Below are 24,120 nucleotides of genomic sequence, written 5' to 3'. Positions count from 1 at the left end.
GCCTGTGCTATGCATATACAGTAACAAATAAATAAAAATTTAAAAATAAGACAAGGCATAGTGGCACAAGCCTGTAATCCCAGAAATTTAGGAGGCTGAGGCAGGAGGATTGCAAGTTTGAGGCTAGCCTCAGCAACTTAGCTAGATTTTGTCTCAAAAAAGTGGGGTGAGGGTTGGAGGGTGTAGTTCAGTGATAGAGCATCCCTGGGTTCCATCCCCAGTACTGCAAAAACAATTATAAATAAAACTAAAGCCCCTCACAAAACCCAGCATACTTACAGTGCTCATATTTTTAAAAAATATTTTTTAGATATTGATAGACCTTTATTTTATTCATTCATTTACATGTGGTGCTGAGGATGGAACCCAGTGCCTCACACATGCTAGGCAAGGGCTCCACCACTGAGCCTCAACCCCAGCCCTACAGTGCTCATATTAACCTGAGATGAGAGAGCCGATACTTGGAGAGTAGGTGTGCTCTGTGGTACACCATAGTTTTGGTGTGATCTGGAGAGAGAAAGGACTCTTGGTGGCTGTAGGAATGTTAATTAAAAATGCTACTAAGCTTACTGAACTTTTAGGAACTTTGCTTCTGTCTCAAGAAGCAACAGTGTTTAAGATCCATGTATCATTAGAAAGACCCCAGAAAGCAACAGATGGCAGTCTCTCAACTGCAGAGAGTGACTCCTTAAAGAATCTGCTATTAATTTGGCAATAGCACAGCACCGTCATGGGCACACGTGTGTCATCTGAGCCATGATTGTGTTCAGGGAGGTGGAGGCAGGGCGAGGCTTTTAAAGATGAGGAACACATCGGATATTTTGAAACAGTAATTCTTTTTTTCTTGTACTGGGGATTGAACCAAGGGGACTGTAACCACTGAGTCACATCCCCAGCCCTTTTTTATATTTTGTTTTGAAACAGGGTCTCACTGAGTTGCTCAGGGCCTTGCTAAATTGCTCAGGCTGGCCTTGAACTTGAGATCCTCCTGCCTTGGCCTTCCAAGCTGCTGGGATTACAGGTGTGTGCCACCTGCCCTGCTGAAACAATAACTTGGTTACCAGGATCAATAACAAGAATGGGTGGGTCCAAGTTTATACAGGCAGTCATTGGGCAGGGGTCCTTACAGAAGTGTGTGTGTGTGTGTGTGTGCGCGCGCGTGCGCGCGCACACGTGCAAGTGCCTGAACTTGTGGTGGCCTTTGTGATTTGGGCAGAGGCTTTGTGATATTCTTTTTATCAGGCATGTGCATGCCTGATCTGTGATCTTTGGGGTTTATTATTATTTTTGTTAGGTCTTGACACAGGTTACTCCATTTTGATTTTGACAACTTACCCAGTGAAATTCCCTGGCTGGTGAAGACACTGAACTTGCTTCTTCCCCAGTCCCCCATCTTACCCTGACTTACTTCCCTCATCTCATCTGACATTCTGCTAGAAGAACTTGAAATCTCATAATTTTTTTTTTCTTTTTGTGATACTGGAGATTGAACCCAGGGCCTCACACGTGCTAGGCAAACACTCTGCCATTACATCCCCAGCCTTTTTTATTTATTTGGAGGTGGGCGTCTCAATAAATTGCCCTAGATTGTCCTCAAACTTGCCTTCCTCCTGTCTTAGCCTCCTGAGTAGCCGGGATTATGGGCATGTGTCACCTCGCCCAGCTCCAACTCTCATAATTTAAGGCCCCTGACACTGCAAAGCCTGGTTGGAAGCTCGATGTTTTACCTACTCTGCAGACACCTTAGATCAAATAGGTTTAAACATGGTCTTTGATCACATTGGCACAATTTTTTGTATCCAGGGAACTGCCGACTTGACTACCCAAGAAACCTGCTTAGCTGGGGATGCGACACAGTAGAGCACCTGCCTAACACGGGTGAGGTGCTAGGATCAATCACCAGTCCTGCAAGAAAAATAAGTATTATAGGCTGGCTGGGGTCGTAGTTCAGGGGCACAGCACTTGCCTAGCACAGGCGAGGCTCTGGGTTCAAGCTCCAGCACAAAAGACAGATGGACGGAAAGACCTGTGGTGACCGACTGACATCGCTGTCAGCCTCACTGAGGCCAGGGACCTTCAGGGGACACATGAACCGGTCCTTCACAGCTGTCAAGCCTTGGACATGTGGCTTCTGGGGTGGGGGTGGGGGGTCTATATGCTGTAGTCAGAAGCAACTGCTTGGTATTCCTTCCCAGATTTCTTCCTCCCCATCCTCCATCATCATCATCATCATCAGTAAGAACAGAGTGGACTGAGGCTGGGGCTCAGTGGCAGAGTGCTTGCCTGGCATGTGTGAGGCATTGGGTTCGAACCTCAGCACCACATAAAAACAAACATATAAAATAAAGGCATTAGGTCCGTACACAACTACAAAAAACATTTTTTAAAAAGAACATAGAGAGGTCAAAGGGGAAATCTTCAGGGCTGGGGTTGTGGCTCATTGGTACAGCGCTTGCCTGGCACGTGTGAGGCACTGGGTTCCATCCTCAGCACCACATATAAATAAATAAAGAAGATATAAATAAAGAAGATGTCGTGTCCATCTACAACTAAAAAAATATTAAAAAAAGGAAATCTTTAATATTGCTATGGTTCTTCTGATACCACCAGCCTCTTCACCTCCTGCTTGGAGTCCTCTTATCTGGCTGTCCCTCACCTCGAATATTGGTTTTACCCCTTTATTATCTTCTTAGTTATCATTCTGGGAATAACCATCTTCAAATGCCTGGTGACCAGGACCCTAAATCAGCCCCAGATTCAACCTTCCATCAGCAAATGGCTCAACCTGCCTCGCAGGGATGAAAACACAATTCTGACTTCACCCCAGACACTGACTATTCAGACAATCTGTTTCAAACTCTCCAGATCCCTATCCTCAATTCTTGATTGTCTCCCAACTGTTGGAAAATTAGATGGTGTAGGTCTGTCTTGAACGAGAGGACTGAATAGTTTTTCTCTACTAAAGTCCAGTTCTTTTTCTCCTTGGGACTCACTAGATCTTTTTAAAACCTAAGTATCAAACTCTCCTGGCTCCCAATGTGTGGAAGATACTGCTCCAAGTACTTGACAAATATCTCATTTGATCTTCAGAACAATTCTATGAGGTACAGATTGAAGCACAGAGAAGTTAGTAGCTTCCCAAAGCCACACAGCTGAAGTTGCAGACTACCCCGCCAGGAAGTCCGCCTTCAATGTCTTTGCTCTCAATTCTACCACTGCCATCTCCATCATATGACCATAAGGTCACATGTGCCCTCAAAAATCATAAAATGGAAGTTCTTCAGGGTGTGGTGTCACACACCTCTGATCCCAGCACCTCGCGTGGGGGCGGGTGCAGTAAGGCAGGAAGATCACAAATTTGAGGCCAACCTGGATAGTTTAGGGAAACCCTGCCTCAAAATAAAACAGAAGGGCTGGGGACATAGTTCATTGGCAGAGTGCCCTTAGGTTCCATACCCAGTACCAAAATAATAAATAATGAGATGAAGGTCTCACATGATCTTCTGGGCCCTGACTTTTTTAAAGAGTCAAGATCTGTCCGGAGCCCGGCGCTGTGTCGCAGGCCTGTGATCCCAGTGGCTCAGGAGGCTGAGGCAGGAGGATCATGAGTTCAAAGCCGCCTCAGCATTTGGCGAGACCCTAAGCAACTCAGCGAGACCCTTTTTCAAAAGAAAAAAAATATATATATATGTATACATATATATAATGATGGGATGTGGCTGAGTGGTTAAATGCCCCTGGGTTCAATCCCCAGTACAAAAAAAAAGTCACAATCTGTCTCAGGGGCTGGGTTTGTAGCTCAATGGTAGAGCACTTGCCTAGTATGTGTGAGACACTGGGTTCGATTCTCAGTACCACACGTAAATACATCAAATAAAGGTTCATCGGCAACTAGAAAAAAAAAAGACTTTTTTTTTTTTAAAAAAAGATCTGTCTTGGAAATGGGTATGAAATCGGAGCTAGCTCATGAAGGCTGTAGCGAGGTACTAGCACACTGAGCGTAGTGACACAAGTTGGCCACCTGAGGGGGCGCTCGCGCCGCTCGCGGAGCATGGGAAGGCACTGGAAGCCTTGGAAACCAATGGCAGGCTCAGACTCAGGACCACAAAACACTGAGAACAGAGCATCTTAGAAGGCTGAGAACAAAGCCTCTTAGAACGTAGAACAAAGGCCCCTGGAATCGCAGACTGGTGGAGCATATAGCCTCACAGCACCTAGGAGACAAAAGACGCTTAGATTCTCTGTTCTCATCAAATCATTTTATCTTCCATCCAACATTCAGAATTTGGGACACAACCGATCTTGGACTCTTAGAAGCAAGACCGGCTACCTAATTTTGTCTGCTCGGTGCAAAATGAAAATGTAGGGCACCTTGCTCAAAAAATGTGAATTTCAAGATAGCTATAGTAGACTATTAAACCAAGCGCCTAGGTCATCTGAGTCCCACACGGGTGAAGCCGGCTCTGCTTTAAGAGGCATAACTTTATCCAAGGATGTCGTCCGTTTTACAGAGTGTCTGGGAAGGCTTCCTGGAGGAGGAGGCGAAATCAGTGCTGACCCTCAAACCCACTCTCCCCGCAACCGCGCAGCCTCAGAAGCTGAAGGTTAGGAAGGGGAGGTAGGAGCTTCTGCCAAATTGTCACGTGGATCCATTCTCTATTTATAGAGCATCCTTCCTCTCTCGCCGGACAGTCCAATGGTAGCCAGCGCTCGCCCGCAGGAGGGCGGAACAGGCTGCCGGACCGGGAGACACAGACCAATGGCATTGGAGCAAGGGCGTACTTGTTTCATTGTGACGAGAGAGGGGCGTGGTCAAGGCCCCGAGGCAGACTCACGGGGGGGCGTGGCGAGACTGCCTTTAAGCAGAGTGAGTAGGTAGCTTCGAGCATGCGTCGTGTTGGGCGGCGCGGGTGCTCTGTCAAGCAACTTCGTAAAGAAAGGAACCCGCCAATAGGAGGCGGTTGCTGTGTCGCCGGGGGCGTGGCCATGCAGATAAGGCACGGGTGGGCGGCCCAATGGGCGGGCGCCTATGCAGATGAGACGGTGACAGCCCGGCCAGCGGGCGGGCGGGCAGGCGGGCTGCTGGGGCGGGGAGGTGGGACCGGGAGAGGGGTGGCCGTGGGGCCCGGCCGGGCTGGGGCGGGGGGCCGCAGCCATGATCCGGGCCTTCTCGTTCCCGGTGAGCCCCGAACGGGGCCGGCTGCGGGGCTGGCTGGAAGGCAGCCTGGCCGGGCTCTGCGAGTTGCATTGGCTCCGAGAGAGGCAGGAGTACCGCGTGCAGCAGGCGCTGCGGCTGGCCCAGCCCGGAATGGGGGGCGCTGAGGCCGAGGACGAGGAGGACGCCGACGAGGACGAAGATGCGGCGGCGGCGCGCCGGGCCGCAGCGGCCCTAGAGGAGCAGCTGGTGAGGGGCCGCCTGTCCGTTCCTCCCTCCACCCTCGTCTATATCTGTCTGTCTGTCTGTCTCGGTTGGATGCTCAGACCACCCGTCGCGGGGGGGGGGGTGACTCAGAGAGGGGGAAAGGACAGGGGTAGGGTTGGAGACCCCGGAGTCCAAGCGGCGGGCGGGACCTGGCCTCCCCGCCCCCAAATCCGGGGAGGGGGTGCTGCATAGCCTCTGCTGGGGCCTCGTGAGATGCATGGCTCCATCCTCTACACCCCTTCCCCAAAGAAAATTCTTTTGGGCCCCAAGTATGTGTCAAGACCGGATCTGAGTACTTTGCACGCGTCGTCTTCTAGCTTGGGAGATAGGGGGTGGTAGTCCCCATTTTACAGAGAAAAAAACTGAGGCTCAGAGAGAGGAAGTGACTCACCCAAGGTCACACAGTCAGGATTCAAACATGTCCCTCTCTGGGCCCCGCTACTAGGGAGGGTTCCATCTTCCCTGAGTCCTGGTGTGCTTGGAGATCTCCAGAGGGGGCGCGGTGGGGGGAGGGGATTTTAGGGCCTCCAGAGGGAAGGATCACTGCTGGGAGTTCGCTCAGTCTCTGAGGGCCCCACCGGCATCATGACCGTCCATGACACTTGCCACTCATTCCTACCTGGTCCCAGCCCTCCTTAACCCAAGAAGAGGCAGGTTAAGGCAGCAGGGGGATCTGACTTCTGGGTGCTCTAATCGGGGAAGATGAGCAGAGGTCTCCAAATTAGAGAAGCACCGTTCCTCTCCGTCCCTATATCATTCCCGGAGTCTGGAGACCCCTTCCTGGTTGCCCGCGCTCGCTGCCTACCACCACATCTCCGTGACTTTCTGTGTCTGCTTCCTTTCTCAACCCTGTCCCTCTGTCTCGTCCCCAGGTCTTCCCTCCTTGCATTTCGGCTCTTCTCTCTCTTCCTGCCCCACGCCTCAGTCTCAGCCTGTCTCGTCCCCTCCCCCAGCCCACAGACCCTGGCTCCCCTTGCAGATCCCGTCCCGAGCCTGTGGGTGGTCAGAGCTTCCCGTTTGGGGAAACCTGAGCCGAGGTTGCGGGGGGTGGGGATGGGGGAGGGGGCTCTCCCTGTCGCTGACCTCGACTGCCCCCTCCCCAGATGGGAAGTGGGGAGGGCCGAAGCCAGACGCCGGCGCTGCACGCCCAGCCCCTCCCCCGGCCGGGAGTGGGACCCTGCACATTCTTCTTGGAAGCAGAAACAGCTGTGGGAGGCCCCGCCCCCTCCAAAAGTTAGAGACTGGATTGTGGGGGCCTGCACCAGCTCCCCCTACCCCGAGGTGCCTGGGTTTCCGAAGGTGCCTCCATCCCACCAGGAGCGAGGACACTGCCCCTCTGCCTCCCCATCTCTATGCCCCTCATCTTCGGCATCTCTGTCTCCTTCTTCTCTCCACTCTCCCCCAAACCTCAGTCTTCCTGGCTGGCATGAGGTGGTAGTGGAGAGGTCTGTCCCCCCACAGTCACCAGGCAAAGCTCTCCCAGCATCAGGGAGGAGGCGGTGGCAGGCGGGGAAGTGGGAGAGACAGAGCACGGAGGGAGAGGCAGAGAAGCGCTAAATATAAACTCCTCAAGTGTTGGGGGTTCCTGGGTCCTTCTGAAGATGGGCCTCCTCTGTTCCCTGAACCCTTCTTACGAGACTTTCCCAGCATCCTCCACCCAAGAATACACTCTCTTGGAAGCAAGAAAGACAGAAGCCAGACTTGGTGACTTTCTAGTAAGAATGATGTAGATACCAGGTCAAGACTAGGGGTATTGCAGAAAATAGAGGTATGAATTCTGGGTGGGAGTCAGGGGCTCCCTGGGTTCCATTTGCTCCTAGGAACAAAAAGGGCCACCGTTAGCAGGGAGGACTTAAGCTAGGCTTCCAGAGGACGTCCTACCAGAGCTAAAAGGGCTCTGGATCCTGATAGGGGAATATAAGGAAAGGGCAAAGGTGTGGGGTGTGGGACAAAGGCAGAGGGGCGTCCAGAAGCCCTAACTACACTCGTGTTAAGCCTGCCTGAGCTGAACAGCCTGCTTGTAGTAGTTTGCAAGAAAGGACCAGTGAGGGGCACGGCGGGGAGGCAGGGAGCAGGATTCAGGCCGAGAACCTCTGGTCTTTCCGAGAGTCATCCTTTCTGTAACTGGAAGGAATGAGGTCAGATTTGTAAAATTGGGGATGTAGACTGGGGACGATTTCAGGGTCGTCTAAACACTGAGGAGGAGGCCGTAGGGGAGGAGTCCAGACTGTCTTCCTCAGCCCTCCCTATGGTGGAAGAAATGATATGAGGCCTGCAGAATTTATCAAACAAAATCAAGAGCAAAGCAAAAACAAAACAAAAAACCCAAAACATCATTTTACATTTATTTTTAATTATGCAAATCATGTTTTAATTATTCCTTGTTAGAAATTCATCGCTTTCATGTAATGATGCAAGTTAGTATTAAAAGGAACTGCTCTCTTAACTCATTTAATCCTCACAGCAATCCTGTAAGAGATGGAGTCACAGGATGCCATGTGACAGATGAGAAAACTGAGGCCCAGAGTAAAACCACCCACCCAGGGTCTCACAGCAGGGGAAGTGGCAGAGCTGAATTTGAACTCTGGCACTCTGAGGCCAACTCATGCCTCCTTAAACTCTCCCCATCCCTCCCTTGACACCCTAACTTCAGCCTCTCCCCTGAGGTCCCTGGCTTGAATCTCTCCAGACCTCTTCCTGAAAGGACTTCCTGCATCAGCTCTCAGAAGCAGTTTGCATACCAAGAAAGAAATGCAGAGCTTTTGTAGAAGCTTTGCTTTTTACAAATGCCAGTTTCTTGGGTGAGGTCCCCATCACTGTGCTAGTGGTTCTCAAAGTGTGACCCCTTAACCAGAGGCACCACATCACATGGAACTTGTTAGAAATGCAAATTCTTGGTCTCAACTCCAGACTGGGATCAGAAGCTCTGGAACTGAGACTCAATAATTTTGGTTTTAACAAGCCTTCCAGGTCTTCATGTAGGATGGTAGTCCTGTAAAATTATATCGCATAGTGACACACTAACTGTTTTAGTTTGTTGAAGTACACTCTTTGAGGTTAGCACAGGATAAAATTGCCCAATGATGCATTTCTTAGAATGTGTCCTCGATGTTAAGCAACACATGACTGTAATTCTGACTCACTCTCATACTCTGTATTCTGCACTTTGATCTTTCTGCTAATGCTTTATCATGGCCACGGTTCTACAAAGAAAATTTCCATGTTCCATCTTAACAGGTGTATAGTATTCCATATAAATGTACATTCATTCATTCATTTGTTCATCAAGTATTTCCTGGGCACCTGCTTTGTGCCAGACATTGCTAGGGGCCGTGCAGCCAACACAAATCTCTGCCCTCCTAGAGATGACATCCTAGTGAGAGACACAATAAACAAGTGACACCCCACTATATGATTTTAAGTCAAGAGGTCATTACTGCTGTGTAAAATATAAAAATAGAAAATAGAAAAAAAAAAGTAGAAGGGTGTCAGCATGCAGAATGACAGGGGAGCTATTTTGGAAAAGTGTCAGAGAAAGGATCACATAACCAAAGATGTGAATGAAGCAGGCCAACCAGTAGGCTGTGTGGGGGAAGCCAGGCTGCTTTCCAGAACAGCAAGGGGGTTGGTGTGTCTGGAACCCAGGGATCAAGCCAGAGACTGGGGGGACATGGCATGGAAGGCACATAGGTGGCTTCTCGATTTCTTTAACCACTCCTTACTATTGCGGGATTTGCCTGCTTTTTCGGGTTCTGCTCAAAGTTGATTCCCTGGAGAGCATCTCTGCATGCCCAGGCCAGGAGCCCAGGCTGGAACGATTTGTTGACTTTGCCCACATAAACAGGCCCAGATGGGGGCTTCTGTTCTGGGGGAGGGGAGGAGACAGGGCCCCAGTGGAGTCAAGGGCTGGGAGGGGGGTTGTGGCTGCGGGGGAGCCGGCCAGTCTTTCTGCCCTAAATAGGCAGGGCTGGGTGCCTGCCCTCCCAGCCCCTCCTCCCGCCCGCCCTCCTCCCGCCAGCCAGACAAGCCGCTTTTGTCTGAGGGTCAACCGTCAGCCGCCTGCTGCCACTAGCTCTGGACTCCCTCAGACCCATGTGAGCTTTCCTGGCTCTGGCCCTCCCTTCTGAAATGAGGCTAAGCCCGGTGTCTTGGAGCCCCCTCCCCTAATGGGTCACGGTCACTGCCCTGGAAGGGTTTTCTCCTTCATTTGTTCCTGGGAATGAGGAGCAGAGGACTGACACTGGGACGTGGTGGTTTCTTGGCAGGAGTGGAGTCAGGGCAGGGGGAGGATGTGATCCCAGGAGCAAAGCGATCTGCGGCAAAAAATGCTAGGGACCACTGCTGCAGGACCATTCAAGTCAGACTCAGAAGGACTTCCCAGCATGCAGGAGCAGGGCCGGGGTTGGGGCTGAGGGGAGAAACCAAGGAGGGTGTGAGTCTGATGCAGGAAGCGCACACCTGAGATAGGGTCAAAACCGGAAGGAGGGACTGCGGATGGTAGAGCACCTGCCTAGCACCCAGGAGGTCTAGGTTCAACCCCGAGTACTCCCGAAACACACACACATTTTAAAAACCGGGAAAAGACACACCCAGGACTAAGGGATCTGCTGGGTTCTGGACACCACCTTTTTATCACTGAATCATCTTTACAGCAAGAAGACCTGAAGTTAGACTCAAAGAACACTCTGATAGGAGTTAGAGAGCACAGATGGGAATAGTTGGCAGTGAGATGGGGACAAGAGTTGGGGCCTCATTGCACCCCAGAAGGAGCGAGAAGGGCTAGGGAGTGAAGGATGAGAGTTAGACAGCTGCTGTCCCAATGGGGTCTTAAGGGTTCTGAGACTCAGGTCCTGATTTTATCCTTTATCATTGTCAAAGTGCACCTGTCTGTGTCCACCAGCTCATGGAACAGGGCACCCGGTGCAGCAGGCTGGGGCGTGCTGACCATCCTGCTTTCCCCCTGCCCTCAGGAAGCCCTGCCTGGACTCATCTGGGACCTGGGTCAGCAGCTGGGAGACCTGAGCCTGGAGTCTGGGGGCCTGGAGCAGGAGAGCGGGCGCAGCTCGGGTGAGCAGGGTGGAGGGGAGGGGTCCGCCGGGGACACCCCGCCTTCCCACTGTCCCCTGCCTCTCAGGCTCACACTGTCTCTCCGTCCCACCCCCTCCTGTTCCCAGCCCTGCTTTGCCCACCCCAAACGCTGATGGTCTTTGACTTCTCTTGGAATCCAGGCTTCTATGAAGACCCCAGTTCCACGGGAGGTCCAGATTCACCACCCTCAACCTTCTGTGGGGACAGTGGCTTCTCCGGATCTGGCTCCTATGGACGCCTGGGTCCCTCTGAACCCCGAGGCATCTATGCTAGCGAGAGGCCCAAGTCCCTAGGTAAGGTGGGTGGGGCTGGGGACCTGAGGCCAGGGACAGCACGTTAAGAGGATGGTTTTGAGCATAAACTTCCTAGTCAGTCCTGGACTCCAGTTCTGGCTGTGACCCTCCCTCTTCGTGTGATTTTGAGCCTCTCTCTTCTTTCCCAGCCTGTTTGTCTGTTAAGGGGGGATCACAGTGTCTACTGCTGGGGATGTGTTGAGTGCTCAGTGGGCCTCTGCCCCCCAGCACTGGATTCAGCCACTTGGTAGTCACTCTGTAAACAGGAACCGCTGCTACTCATTTACGAAAAGTACACCTCTGAGCCCCTACTGTGTGCTAGCCTAGCACTCTCCTGGGGGTGAGGGCCACAGCAATGAACAAGACAGGGAGCTCCCCGACCTCATGGAATGGACATTGTAGTTGGAGAAATAGAGAATATGCAAGATAAGTAAAACACATAGGGTACTGGTTGCGGACATGCGTTATGACCATAAATAAACCAGGGGAAGGGGACATCCCTTTGATTCTGGAGAGGGAATTGGAATTAAGGAAAATAAGGCCAGGGAGGGTCTCACTGAACCTGTAACATTTGAGGGGTTCTCCTAAGTAAGACAGTGGGCCAAGCAGATGTCCACGGGGGTGGGGGATGGTAGTGGGAGAGCATTCCAGGAAACAGGAAAAGCAAATGCAAAGGCCCTGGGGCTGGTGCGTGACTGTAGTGAGCAACTGGAAGGCCAGTGTGGCTTAAGATCTGTAAATATAGAGGTCAGGGTTAAGAGCTGGGGCTTAGAGAGGCAGAGTCACGCAGTGTCTTGTTGATCCCTGTGAGGACTTTCTCACCAACATTAAATGAGGAAAGAGAGGAAGGCGGGTTTTATTGATGAGGTGGGGTGGGGACCGAGGGAAGAGGCCAGCCCCTCCAAACCTGGATGAGAAAGGACTTTGAGAGTGCCTCCTCTCCCCACCTTTTGTTTCCTCCCTCCCCTAGGAGACGCCAGTCCCAGCGCTCCCGAGTCGGTGGGCGCTCGGGCCGCGGTGCCAAGGTCCTTTTCTGCGCCCTACCCGACGGCGGGGTCCTCGGGCCCTGAGACCTGCTCCTCCGCGGAGCGGCGGGCCCGCGCAGGGCCCTTCCTGACGCCCAGCCCTCTGCACGCCGTTGCGCTGCGCAGCCCGCGGCCCTGCAGCCGCGCTCCCGCCAACTCGCCAGACCCGGCAGGCACCGGGCGGCCCCTGGACGGCTACATCTCGGCGCTCCTGCGCAGGCGCCGCCGCCGGGGGGCGGGCCAGCCCCGGACGAGTCCCGGGGGCGCGGACGGGGGTCCGCGGCGCCAGAACAGCGTGCGCCAGCGGCCGCCCGACGCGTCCCCGCCCCCCGGGGGCGCGCGGCCCGCGACGGAGCCCTCGGTGGAGCGCGCCGGGGGCCTCCCCGCCAGCCCTGCCGCCTTGAGCCGCGCCTGGGCCTCGCAGTGGGAGGCGGACGTGGCGCCCGAGCCTGCCGCGCCGCCCGCCGCCGCCTCGCCCCCTGACAGCCCGGCCGAAGGCCGCCTGGTAAAGGCGCAGTACATCCCGGGCGCGCAGGCCGCCACCCGCGGCCTCCCTGGCCGCGCTGCGCGCCGCAAACCGCCGCCGCTGACCCGCGGCCGCAGCGTGGAGCAGTCCCCGCCCCGGGAGCGTCCTCGGGCCGCGGGTCGCCGCGGACGTGTGGCCGAGGCCTCGGGTCGCCGGGGCTCGCCCAGGGCGCGCAAGGCCGCGCGCTCCCAGTCTGAGACCAGCCTGCTGGGCCGCGCCACCGCCGCGCCGCCGGGCGCCCCCAAGTACCCCACGGCCGAGCGCGAGGAGCCCCGGCCGCCCCGGCCCCGCCGCGGCCCCGCGCCCACGCTCGCAGCCCAGGCCGCGGGGTCCTGCCGCCGCTGGCGCTCCACCGCCGAGATCGACGCCGCCGACGGGCGCCGCGGGCGGCCCCGCGCCCCCGCGCCCCGCGGTCCCGGGCCGGGTCCGTCCCCGTCGGCCCCCCAGCGCCGTCTGCTCTACGGTTGCGCCGGCAGCGACTCCGAGTGCTCGGCGGGGCGCCTGGGGCCGCTCGGACGCCGCGGGCCTCCGGGCGGCGTGGGCGGCGGCTACGGGGAGAGCGAATCCAGCGCCAGCGAGGGCGAGTCGCCTGCCTTCAGCTCTGCCTCCAGCGACTCAGAGGGCAGCGGTGGCCTCGTGTGGCCACAGCAGCTAGTGGCGGCCACTGCCGCCTCCGGGCCTGTGGGGGGTGCAGGTGGAGGGGCACCCGCGGGCCCCGCCAAAGTCTTCGTGAAGATCAAGGCCTCCCACGCGCTAAAGAAGAAGATACTGCGTTTCCGTTCGGGTTCTCTCAAGGTCATGACTACAGTGTGAGTTTGGGGATCTGCTTGGGCTCCCCCTTTATGGCCTCTGCACCTCCACACTCCTGATCACTGGCCCTTCCACACCCACCTTCCAAAGACCTCCATTCTCTCTGTTTCCAAAGACCCTCTCACTCCCCCGATCTGTAGTAGCAGTCTTGGTTAGAAAGGCTCCCCTCCGCCCCAGGGAGGAATGGGGGAGGACCCTGATTGACCCATGCAGCCTCTGGCTTCCAAGCCCAGGGGCAAGAAAGTCCTCCTTCTGTGGGCCTCACCTTCCTTATCTGTATAATGGGTGTCCCTGTTTGCAAAAGGGGTGATTCAGTTTGAATTTCCCCGTTTTAGTGTAGAAGTTTAGTCTGTTCCCCCTTCACTTCTCTCACTGAACCCTCCCATTCCTTTCTGTGCCCAGATTTGTCCCCCTCTCGTTCACAAAGTGCCCCCTTCATGTCCCTGGATCCTTAGGATATCCCCTTGGCACCCAGGTCAGAGACTCTGTGTCTGACTCAGGTGGTGCCTGCAGAGTGCCCTGGGAAGGGAAGGAGCACTGACTTCGGGGTTTTGAGGGTCAAGTAGGAGTTGGCAACACCTGGAAAGGACTCTTTCACCTCTATCCCTGGACAATTATGGAGGATTGGGAGGTAAAAGAGGGGAAAGAATATGGTTCTATCTCATGCCCCCACTGTGAGGGAGAGTGGGGGAAGCTGGATGACCCTCAGCTGTTCCAGTTTTTTTTTTTTTTTCTTTTTTAAAAAAATTAGTGTATTTATTATGACGATGGTGACTCCCCGGTGCACAGGGGGGCCAGATTCTGTGTTTCTCTAACCTCTTTGTAAATAAATGCACAGTGTTACATACTTGGTGGACTCTCTTTCTTTAAATGTTAGGAATGCTTCTTTTTCTTTGGACTAACGTTTATTGAACGGTTCTGTTTGCTTCAGATCTGGCGATGTCCAGAGCCAGATGTCAGGTCCCAGGTGGGATTCAGCTGCATCTTCAAACCACTGGCTCTTTTATTTCAGTGAATGTGATGTTTGAGTTATGTTAGGATGTCAATAGGGTTTCATATAAATGGGAACAGTGCAGGAAGGGATGGGTGCCCCATCCCACCTCAGAAGCCATCATAATCAGCAGTGTGTTGCATATCCTTCCATGTTCTTTATGTGTTTGCACACATGTAGGAATCTAAACAGCTATGGGTGTGTACAGCTACATGCCTAGTGTCATGTATGCATGCATATGTGGTGTTATGTGTATTTATAGTTGTACATAAACATTAACCAGATGTGTGCATATACATATAGTTAGGCTAGGTATGTAATGTTTATAGCACATATATTTACATATTCACATACATTGGACTATTTGTGGTGGTTTCCTTTTTTCTTGGGGGTGGGGGGTGAAGTCATCTGTGCCTGGAGATTTCTTTTTTTCTTTTTGTGCTGCTGGGGATTGAACTCAGGGCCTTGTGCATGCAAGGCAAGCACTCTATCAACTGAGATATATCCCCACCCCTGGAAATTTCTTTATGGGGAGGATTTAAATTAAGGATTGAATTTCTTTGATAACTATCAAAGTCCTATAACTATAGGACTCTTTAGCTTTTCTATTTTTTCCTGTGTCAGTTTTGCTAAGTCATATTCATCTAGAGATTTGTCCATTTCATCTAAATTTAGATAACATTTTCTTGTGTTGTTAATATCTACATAGGAGATTTCATTGTGGGATTCCCATTTTTATTTTGAGACAGGGTTTTGCCAGGATGGCCTCAAACTTGTGATCCTCCTGCTGCAGCCTCCCAAGTTTTGCGATTACTGGCATGAGCCATAGTACCCATTATCATTTAAAAACTTTTAATTGACATTTTTGTTGGTACTAGGAATTGAACCTGGGGCGCTTTTACCACTGAGCTACATTCCAGTTTTATTTTTAATTTTAAGACAGGGTCTTGCTAAGCCTGCCCTTCAGCTTGTGATCCTCCTGCAAACTCACCTCAGTACTGGGATTACAGGCATGTGCCTATCTTAACTGACACTTGAATTGACACGCTCCTATTAACACTACCTAAGGACATAGTTCAGTGATGAAACTTGCCCAGGATGTACTAGGCCTTGGGTTTGATTCTCAGCATCGTAAAACAGAAACTGAACAAAACTACCCAAATTGACTTTCCTTCTCCCCCCCCCCTTTCTTTTCAGTGCTGGGGCTTGAACCCAGGGCCTGGAGAATTTTAAGAACGTGCTCTGCCACTGAACTATTGCCCCAGCCCTTCAACTGACATTACAACAATTTTTGAGATGCTCATTTTTCTATTCTTTCATCAAACAGATGTTATTGATCATTTTCATTTTGACAATCTTATGGGGCAAAAGTGCTCTGGTTTTTTTGAATAGTGAAATTTATAAATATTTTAAAATTTGTTTTAGTTGGTTAGTGTGTTGTTTTAATTAATGTCTTCCTATTTCTTTGAGGTGGCACAACTTTTATATGCTTATGGCACTTATATTTCCTCTTCTGTGAATTATCATACCCTTTGCCTAACAGTTATTTGCTTTCTAAGATTTCGGGGTATTCTGAGCATGGTGGCACATATCTCTAATTCCAGGTACTCAAGAGCCTGAGGCAGGAGGATTGCAAGTTTGAGGCCAGCCTCAGCAACTCAGCAAGACCCTAAGCAAAAACTAAACAAAAGGTCTGGGGAAGTGGCTCAGTGAGTGCTCCTTAGTTCAAGCCTCAGTATTGAGGTATGGGGAAGATTTTAGTGCTTACACACACACACACACACACACACACACACACACACACACACACACACACACACACATTTTTTTAAAAGAACCCAAATAGCTAACAATTATTGAGCACTTATTACATGCTGGACTCTTCTTACCACTACATATATTGACTGATTTAATCCTTACAACCAAATGAGGGTAGCCCATTTTACACACACACACACAAACAGGCACAGAGAGGTTTAAGTAAATCTGAAACACATGGCAAATTTTAAAATTCATGTAGTGAAAAAATAAATTCAGGCATACTCTCCAATGTCCATGTTCTTAACCACTGCCCTATGTAACTTATTTGTTACATGTATCACCTCTAAAAAGATACACAAGGAACTGATCACAAGGGAGGAAGTTTTTTTTTTTTTGGGGGGGGGAAGGATGTGACATAATAAATTAATTCTCCAATTTGTTAAAGGTGGAAAGAATAGTGGGGGGAACTGAGCAGAGGTATGACAAAACTGGGTAGGATTGGGGAATTAAATAGAATGATTAGAAATGGTCCCATTGAGAAGGTGGCATTTGAAGAGAGAACTGAAGGCGATGGGGAAGTGAGGCTTGTGGATACCTTTGTGTGTGTGTGTGTGTGTGTTAGTTACTGGGGTGTGAAGCCAGGGGTGTCCTACCACTAAGCTACATCCCTAACTCTCTAGTCATTGAGACAGGGTTTCACCCAAATTGCCCAGGATGGCTTCAAACATGAGATACTCCTGCCTCAGCCTCCCCAACTGGAATTGCAGGCAAGTGCATCTGCACCCAGCAAGGCTTATGGATATCTTGGGAAAGAACATCCCAAGCAGAAGGAACAGGCAGTGCAAAGACCCTGAGACAAAAGTCTGCCTGGCATGTTGGCAAAACATCACAGAGGTCAGTGTGACTGAAATAGTGTGGGAAGCCCTGAGACCAGAAAGGTGATAGGCACCTCCTGGGGCCATGGACATAGTTTTTGTTTGTGCTCCAAGTGAGGTGGGAGTCATGTGAGAATCTGAGCAGAAGATGGACTTAGTTTTTATTTTTTAATTTTTTTGGGGGTGGTGGTGGTGGTCTATTGAGCTGCAATTCATATATCAGAAAATTCACCCATATAAATTCTACAGCTCAGTGGTTTTTAGCATATTCACAGATTTATATAAATATCACCACTATCAATAGCATTTCCATCTCCCCAAAAAGAAAAACCTGCATCCCCCGTACCTGTCATCCTTTAGTCTCCCTGACCTCTGGCAACCACTGATCTACTTTTGCAATGTGTAGATTTGCCAGTTCTAGACATTTGTATAAGTGGAATCATACAGTGTGTGGCTTTTCTGACTGGCTTCTTTCATTCTGCAGGTTGTGCTCAGCATTCAGCCATGTTTCATCGTGTACCTATTAGTGCTTAGTTTATTTTCATTGCCAAATGATCTTCCATTGAATGGATGTACCACATTTAGTTTGTTCATTCATCAGCTAATGGACATTTTACTGCCCCATTTTACTTTCCTGCCAGAGTAGGAGGTTCAGATATCTTCACGTGCTCACTGACACTTGCTGTTACATACGGGGGACTTAGTCTTTTTTTTTTTTTTTTGGGGGGGGGGGACTTAGTCTTTAAACAGGGTTTTCCTGGCTGTGCTGGAGGGAACAGAATAAGAGAGGCAGAGGTAGAAGCCAGGAGCCCAAGGAGAAGGCCAATATAACAGTGCAAGTGGAAAGCTGGGGTGGCTGGACCGAGTTGGGGGCTGCAGAGGAGGCTGGATTCTGGAGTTACATTGAGATGGCCTTGATTTGATGCAAAATCAGTTGTGGAATGTGACAGAAGGGAGTTAGGATGACCCCAAAGATTTACCCACCATCCACTGAGATGGTTAAGTATGAGGTAGCAGAGTTTGGTAAGTGGAATCAGGGGCTCGGTTTTTTAAAAGCATATTTTTTAGTTGTTGATGGACCTTTATTTTATTTATATGCAGTGCTGAGAATCGAACCCAGTGCCTCACACATGCTAGGCAAGCGTTCTACCCTTGAGCTACAACCCAGCCAGGGGTTCAGTTTCTGATGCCTTAAGTCACCTACTAGACATCCATTTGGAGACAGAAAATCAATAGGTAATTGGACACTTGATCCTAGAATTCACTGTTGCCATTCATTGATTGCTTCTTCAATAATTAAAGCCAGAACTGACCCAAATCCAGGGTCTCAGTTTCCTCCTCCAAAAAAATGGGGACAATATAGGATGTCTCTGGCGAATCCTGTGCCGCTTAGGGCAGGAATTAAGGCTATCTTTTGGGTGAAAAGACGCCGAGGTCCGCACTCAGAGAAATGGAGGTTACCTCTCTTCCCCGCCAGCCTCTGGCCTCGGTCGCAGGAGGGGGCCAGCGGGGGGAGACTGGGTCGTCACCCTGCCTTTCCTGGCTCTAAGCTGGGCTTCCTCCTCCGGGACTGCCCAGGCCCAGATCTGCTGATGGAAACCAGCTGCGGGAGGCGCCGGGCTCGGCACACGCCCAGGCCCCTCCTCGGCGCCGGCAGACCCTGCTCTGGTGATGGGGGAAGCGCCTTGGCTCCCCTCCCCCCTTCCGCAGCCGGGCCCGGCCCTGGCACGTCCGGCGCTCCTGATGCTTTCCAGATGTGGGCCGGGTTCCCTCCCCAACCTGGTCCTGCTGCGCCCGAAGGGGAGGAGGAAGGGGGCCAAGGTTCGATACCCGCTATCGAAAGGCTACTAGGGGCCTGAGTGTCCTCCCCGCCAGTTTCGCTCCTCAGGCCAGGCGGTAAAAACCGAATTGGGGTGTGCAGTCTGCGGGAGAAATGCTCCTCTCAGCCTCCACTTCTTCCCAGGACTCCAGCCTCCGCCCGGCTAGCAGCGCTCTCTGATGGCCCCGTCGGGAAAGAGCCCAAGCCCCGCCCCTGTCACGCCCACTCAGACCACGCCCCAGGGACACTCCACACGCCCCTGGAAACTCCGCCCTGGCCACGCCTCCAGTCAGTTGCTGGTTCCGCCTCCGCCGTCCCATGTGTAGGGCGCCCTCTGTGGGTACCTCTTTCTGCCAGCTCCCTGTCTCGTGTCTCCACGTCCCTCTACGTTTCAGTCTGTGTGCCTCTCTCTTGTGTCCTCTCTGTCTCTGTGTGCCCTGACTCTCCTGTCCCTGTCTCCTTCTCCCGTCCCCGTCTCTCTCTGCAGTCTTCTCTCCTTGGTCTTAGTCCATAAGTCTCTACCTCTCTAAGTCTGTCTCTCCCTGCATCTCTCACCTCCCTCTGAATTTCTCTATCCACTTTCCATCCTATTCCTCTGGTCCTTGGCTCCCCTCCACCTTCCTCCCTCCCGCGTCTTTCTCAGGTTCAGTAACTCCCGTTTCCAATTCCCACAGGATCCGTGGGTGCTCCTTGCCCTCATGGTTTCCCAGTCCTGCGGTGGCTTAGGAGCGGTCTGGGAGGGCGGCTCGCAGGCTGCGGGCGCCCCCGTGTGGCCCGCAGGGCTGAGGGAGAGGCCCCAGGCAGGGCTGAGCTAGTGTGAGCGCCACAAGAGGTGTGATGGAAAGAGCGTGACAGGCTGAGTGTCCGCGGGCGTCACCGGGAGGTGTTGTGCGACTCCGGGAGACCGTGGGAACGTGTTCTCCTGAGACGTGTGTGACGCCAGGATACTGTGACTGTTGCCGATGAGATTATGAGTGACGAGGAGGAATTGAGTGGTATTGCATACATGAGAGGCGACAAGTAGGTGACCGTGTGCAATACCATGAAGCCAGGGGTCCTGTGACACCATGAGATTATTGGCGATACTGCAGGAGAATGTGTGTGGTAATGGGAGATTGCGTGTAACCTGTGCAGAGAGAGAGACACTATTTGGGGACTGTATGTGACACTAAAAGACCAATGTGAGAGTGAGATACTGTGTGTGAAGTTGTATGTGAAGGAGATGGGATAAGAGTGCCATGTGTTGTAAGGGCAGACAGACAAGCTGCATGCCCCCAGTGCTGGCGTGTGCAGGGCCAGGTGCAGCAGACAGTGAATGTGAGACTGTGCACGTGCTGGCCAGAGGCAGTGAGGAACTGTGACCATGACACCGAGCTTGTGTGTGATGCCGAGAGATTGGTCCATTGTTGGGACTGCAGGTATGAGAGTGTGTGCGTTTGATGCTCATGTGCAAGCGTGTGATGCTGGAATATTGCTGTGCGAGGACAAGCAAGACAGCATGTGAGAATGACAGCCATGTGTGACACAGGCTGTAGGGTCATAGAGAATTGTGAATGGCATGACAGTGTGGGTGTGTGAAACACTGGGAGATTATGAGGGAGTGTGAGAGACTGAGCCACCCTGCGTAACTATGTATGGCATCAAAAGGTGGTGTGTGTGCAACAGGATAGATGGTGTGTCACCCTGTGGGGAGGCAAAGTGTAAGATTGTATGCGCCCACAGGAGGTTATACAAGAATAAGTGTGTCACTAGACAGGTGACTACATTTTTGCGTACCGTTATGCCTCACTGTGTGCTAGTGCTTGTCGAGGAGGTCGCCTGAGAAACTGCATGTCTCTGTGGAGGATGTTGAGAGTCGTGAGCCAGCAGAAGTTTAAATTGCACATGTACATGCATGGTGTTTTGAGATATTACCTGTGACCCTGACGAATTGTATGTTTGATGTTCTGAGATAGTATTTTGGGTTGTGTAGTGCTGGGACTGGTCCTTGGTGATAGCAGGCTACACTATGAGAGATGGAGAATGTGGGGGACATTCCAAGAGAACTTGTGAGGTCGCATTGAGCACAGGTGGTTCATGAGGGTGGGGCACTACTATGTGACCCAGAGAGGTACTGTGCACCTCTGTGGGAGGGGCTTTGAGCATGAGTGTGTGTGCTCTGGAGGGGGTCATCTGTGATGGCATGACACTAAGGTAATGAGTGTGACCCCGTGTGACAGGCTGAGAGCATGGGTAACACAGTGAGAGGCTGTGCGGGACACTCAGGAGCGGCTTGTGTGACTGCAGAATAAATGCAGCAGGGCACAGGTACACCTAGGGGGATTGTCTTTTGATGTGCTTCTGACAGAGACAGAGAGGGAGGGACATACAGAAAACAGGAGCAACAGAAGCACAGGCAGAGGGACAAAGATGGGCGGGAGGAACCTAGGACGGAGGCAGACCTAGGGCGGTGGAGTTGGCGGCGGCTGGGGGCGGGAGGAGGCGGGTCCTGTGGGGCTGAGCCTCAGGGGAGGGGGCGGGACTGGGCCGGGTCGGGGACCCAGTCCCTGCCTCTCAGCCTGTCTCCACTTTCCTCCATCCCGGCCCTGAGCAGCAACAGGTAGGAGGCTCCCATCCACAGCTGGTTCCATGGCCACTGTCAGCCTGCCTGGGAATGAATGAATGAATGACTTCTCCCGTCAGCCTCTCCCTCTGTGCCTCTCCCTCCGCCCTTCCATTCACCCCTTCTTCACCCCTTCTTCGCTCCACCTCCCCCCAGCGCCTCCATTTCTCTCTATCTGGGTCCCCTTTCTCCTCTGTCCTTCTGTCTCTGCCCTCTGTCCCTATCTCCACTGTGCATCTCTCTCCTGCATCACTCTGTCCCCTCCCCTCCCTTTCCATCTGCCCCTCTCTTTGCCTTCTCTCATCACTCCAGTCCTCCCCTGATCTCTCCACCTCTAACTCTCCTCGGTCTCCTTATTTTCTCCATGCTTGTCATTCCCTCTGTCCCTCCCTTTTCCCCTCCATTCGTCCCTCTCCCCTTCCTTTCTGCTTCCCTCGCTTCTGGCTGGGTTGGGCTCCCCATCCCTCTCCTCTGGCTGCTAATGAGCAGAGGAGCCTTTGAGGTGGCCAGGATTGGGGTGGGGAGGCTCCCTGAGGGTGGCAAAGGGGGCAGCTGCTGCCAAAGCCCTAATGAGGCCCCCTCTGCGCCCCTCCCGCCGCGATCTTAATTCACAGTTCTCCCTGGAGCCACCACTAATTGGCCTGGGGAGGGGCCCCCCCTTTCCTGGCTCATCCTCTATCCCTGGGGGGTAAGGACACCTGGATCCCTAGATCCTGATCCAGCACCTGTGGCCCTGTCCTTTTGGCCCTCCCTCCACCTGCCTCTTAGCCTCCCATCTGTGCGTCCCTCCCTCTTCCTCGCCTCACCCCTCTATTCCTCCCCCGCCGGCCTCTAGATATCCCCATCCTTTGGCACATTCCTCTACCCTCCTCTGTCCCTCTCCTCCAGGCCATCATCCCTTCCTCTACCTGTCTCTGGCACCCTATTCGTGCGTCCTTTCACCCACACCTGTTACTGGGTTCCACCCCGCCACACCTCGGGACCCAGCGGTGTTCCAGCCTGCAGACCCCACTCCTCCCCGTCCTGCTGCAGTCATGTCCAACAACATGGCCAAGATCGCCGAGGCCCGCAAAACGGTGGAACAGCTGAAGCTGGAGGTGAACATCGACCGCATGAAGGTGCCGGGTCCGGCGTGAACTCTGGGGCTGGGGTCTGGGAGGGCCATGTTGGGGGCGGGGCCCAGAGGCGCAGTGGGCGGATCCCCTGAGGAGCCGGGCAGGACTAGGGGGTGGGGCTCGGACAAGGGGCGGGACCTTGCAGGGAGGGGCGGGGCCTTTTGGACTCCGAGGGGCGGAGCCGCGAGGGCGGGCCAGCGACAACTCTACCTGGGCGCCGACAGGTGTCGCAGGCGGCGGCCGAGCTCCTGGCTTTCTGTGAGACGCATGCCAAAGATGACCCGCTGGTGACACCGGTACCCACCGCCGAGAATCCCTTCCGCGACAAGCGCCTCTTTTGCGTCCTGCTCTGAGTTCTCCCGACGGTTTACCCTCCCCTCGCCGAAGTATGATTCCAATAAAGTTGATGACTGTGGTGATGCCTGTGCTTTCGAGGAACCTGAGACACTTGGAGAGGTTGGGGCGGCCTTGGGGGACCTGCGTCCCTTCTCATTCCTTCAGAGTGTGAGAAGAGTGGGGGCCGTGTGGATGCTGGGTACCACCCCACCACCAAGCCTCGGAGGAAATGAGCACTTCGAGCTCTGCCCTTCGCGGATCCCCCGAAACGATCGTGCATTTAGTTAATTGTCCTAACAGCCCCAGAGAGCAGCTGACTACTTGCACGATGCCCATTTTACAGATTAGAAAACTGAGCCTAAGGAAGTCCCTTACTCAAAGCCACATGGCTTGGAAATAACGGGGCCAAGACTATGGGCTCCGCGCTTCTGATGCGGCTCCGCTGGTCTTGCTCCTCTCCTCCCTCCCGGGTTGGAGGTTCTTAGGAGCCTGGGGCTCATCCCAGGAATCACCCCGCCCCCTTTTTTCCATATCTGGTTGCCCCCTTCCACCGGCTTACTTCTGTCCTCAGCGCTGCCCCTCTTTCCTTCATTCTCCTAAACACTACCTGAGTACCTAATCTGTGACCAGCCCTGTCTGTGCTGAGCGATTTGGGGACACTGCTATGACTGAGACAGCCCTGGTCCTGTCCTTCTAGAGCTGAGTCCAGTGGAAGGGCCAGACCTGTCCCTAGACAGTATGCAGATTGGGTGGGGCTGAGATTTGGGAACTCAGAAGTCGCTCAGCTTGAGGGTCAGGAAGGGCTTCCCTGAGGAGGATGCACTTGACCTGGGACTTGGTGGTCATAAAACTTGGGACCTGAAGAAGCAGTGTGTCTAGAGGAAAGGAGAGGGGACAAATTAAGACTTGCTACTAATGCACAAGGCCCTGGCTCCAGTCCCCTGTACTGAGGGAAATAAACGGTGAGGCTAAGAGGGACTTGTGGCAGCCCTGATTCCCACCCTGGTTCCTACTACACACACTGGTGGCCCACAGGACAGATATAGCTTGCAGTGGTATTCTCTCTCTCTCTCTCTCTCTCTCTCTCTCTCTCTCTCTCTCTCTCTCTCTCTCTCTCCTTTTGGCCCAAGTGATGTTTGATTACATTCTTAACTTGGTTGCCAAATTGGAAAATAGAGATATTTCTCATGAACGTCTGCATTTCCGGCTTCTTATGGAATGGCGAGATCTGCTGACTCACAGGGTGACCCAGGCTGTGGGAAGGGTCTGGGCTTTCCCGCCAAAGTCCCCACCGTGCCTCACTGTCTCTGTTAGGGAAGCTGAGGACCCTTTGTCATGAAGGCTGTACTGGGGCTTCTTAGAGTGAAACGAAAAGTGAACTATTGGGCTGGGCTGCAGCTCAGTGGCAGAGCGCTTTCCTAGCTTGTGCCAGCACTGGGTTCGATTCCCAGCACTGC

General features: G+C 53.0%; 2 protein-coding genes across 4 annotated transcripts; both read left to right on the top strand.

Annotated features, from left to right (window-relative positions):
- Positions 1-5,087: 5,087 nt before the first annotated feature.
- DACT3 (dishevelled binding antagonist of beta catenin 3) lies at positions 5,088-13,897 on the top strand. Of its 2 annotated transcripts, XM_079119996.1 has the most exons (5): positions 5,106-5,404; positions 10,393-10,489; positions 10,651-10,803; positions 11,774-13,163; positions 13,665-13,897. In XM_079119996.1, exons 1-5 carry the CDS (start codon positions 5,156-5,158, stop codon positions 13,717-13,719), a joined length of 1,944 nt encoding a protein of 647 aa, XP_078976122.1. In that variant the 5' UTR covers positions 5,106-5,155; the 3' UTR covers positions 13,720-13,897. The 2 variants fall into 2 exon arrangements, with proteins under 2 accessions (XP_078976121.1, XP_078976122.1); XM_079119995.1 differs by having other exon boundaries at positions 5,088-5,404; positions 11,774-13,897.
- A 5,106-nt stretch (positions 13,898-19,003) lies between these two features.
- On the top strand, positions 19,004-22,824 carry GNG8 (G protein subunit gamma 8). Of its 2 annotated transcripts, none has more exons than XM_079117071.1 (3): positions 19,004-19,541; positions 22,245-22,330; positions 22,552-22,824. In XM_079117071.1, exons 2-3 carry the CDS (start codon positions 22,247-22,249, stop codon positions 22,678-22,680), a joined length of 213 nt encoding a protein of 70 aa, XP_078973197.1. In that variant the 5' UTR covers positions 19,004-19,541; positions 22,245-22,246; the 3' UTR covers positions 22,681-22,824. The 2 variants fall into 2 exon arrangements, with proteins under 2 accessions (XP_078973197.1, XP_078973196.1); XM_079117070.1 differs by having other exon boundaries at positions 19,004-19,630.
- The last annotated feature ends 1,296 nt before the right edge of the window (positions 22,825-24,120 follow it).

The sequence above is a fragment of the Sciurus vulgaris genome (genome assembly GCF_902686455.1).
Source record: "Sciurus vulgaris genome assembly, chromosome: 17".
NCBI lineage: Eukaryota > Metazoa > Chordata > Mammalia > Rodentia > Sciuridae > Sciurus > Sciurus vulgaris.
The sequence above is the reverse complement of the archived record's forward strand: the minus strand, read 5'-3'. Positions and strand labels throughout refer to the sequence as shown.

What these genes read in the sequence shown, in the direction of transcription:
- DACT3 (XM_079119996.1), top strand. Translation starts at nt 5,156, where the DNA reads ATGATCCGGGCCTTCTCGTTCCCGGTGAGCCCCGAACGGGGCCGGCTG. An exon ending in CGGCCCTAGAGGAGCAGCTG is followed by an intron (nt 5,405 to 10,392) that starts GTGAGGGGCCGC and finishes CCCTGCCCTCAG; the next exon opens with GAAGCCCTGCCTGGACTCAT. An exon ending in GGAGAGCGGGCGCAGCTCGG is followed by an intron (nt 10,490 to 10,650) that starts GTGAGCAGGGTG and finishes CTTGGAATCCAG; the next exon opens with GCTTCTATGAAGACCCCAGT.
- GNG8 (XM_079117071.1), top strand. Translation starts at nt 22,247, where the DNA reads ATGTCCAACAACATGGCCAAGATCGCCGAGGCCCGCAAAACGGTGGAA. An exon ending in TGAACATCGACCGCATGAAG is followed by an intron (nt 22,331 to 22,551) that starts GTGCCGGGTCCG and finishes GGGCGCCGACAG; the next exon opens with GTGTCGCAGGCGGCGGCCGA.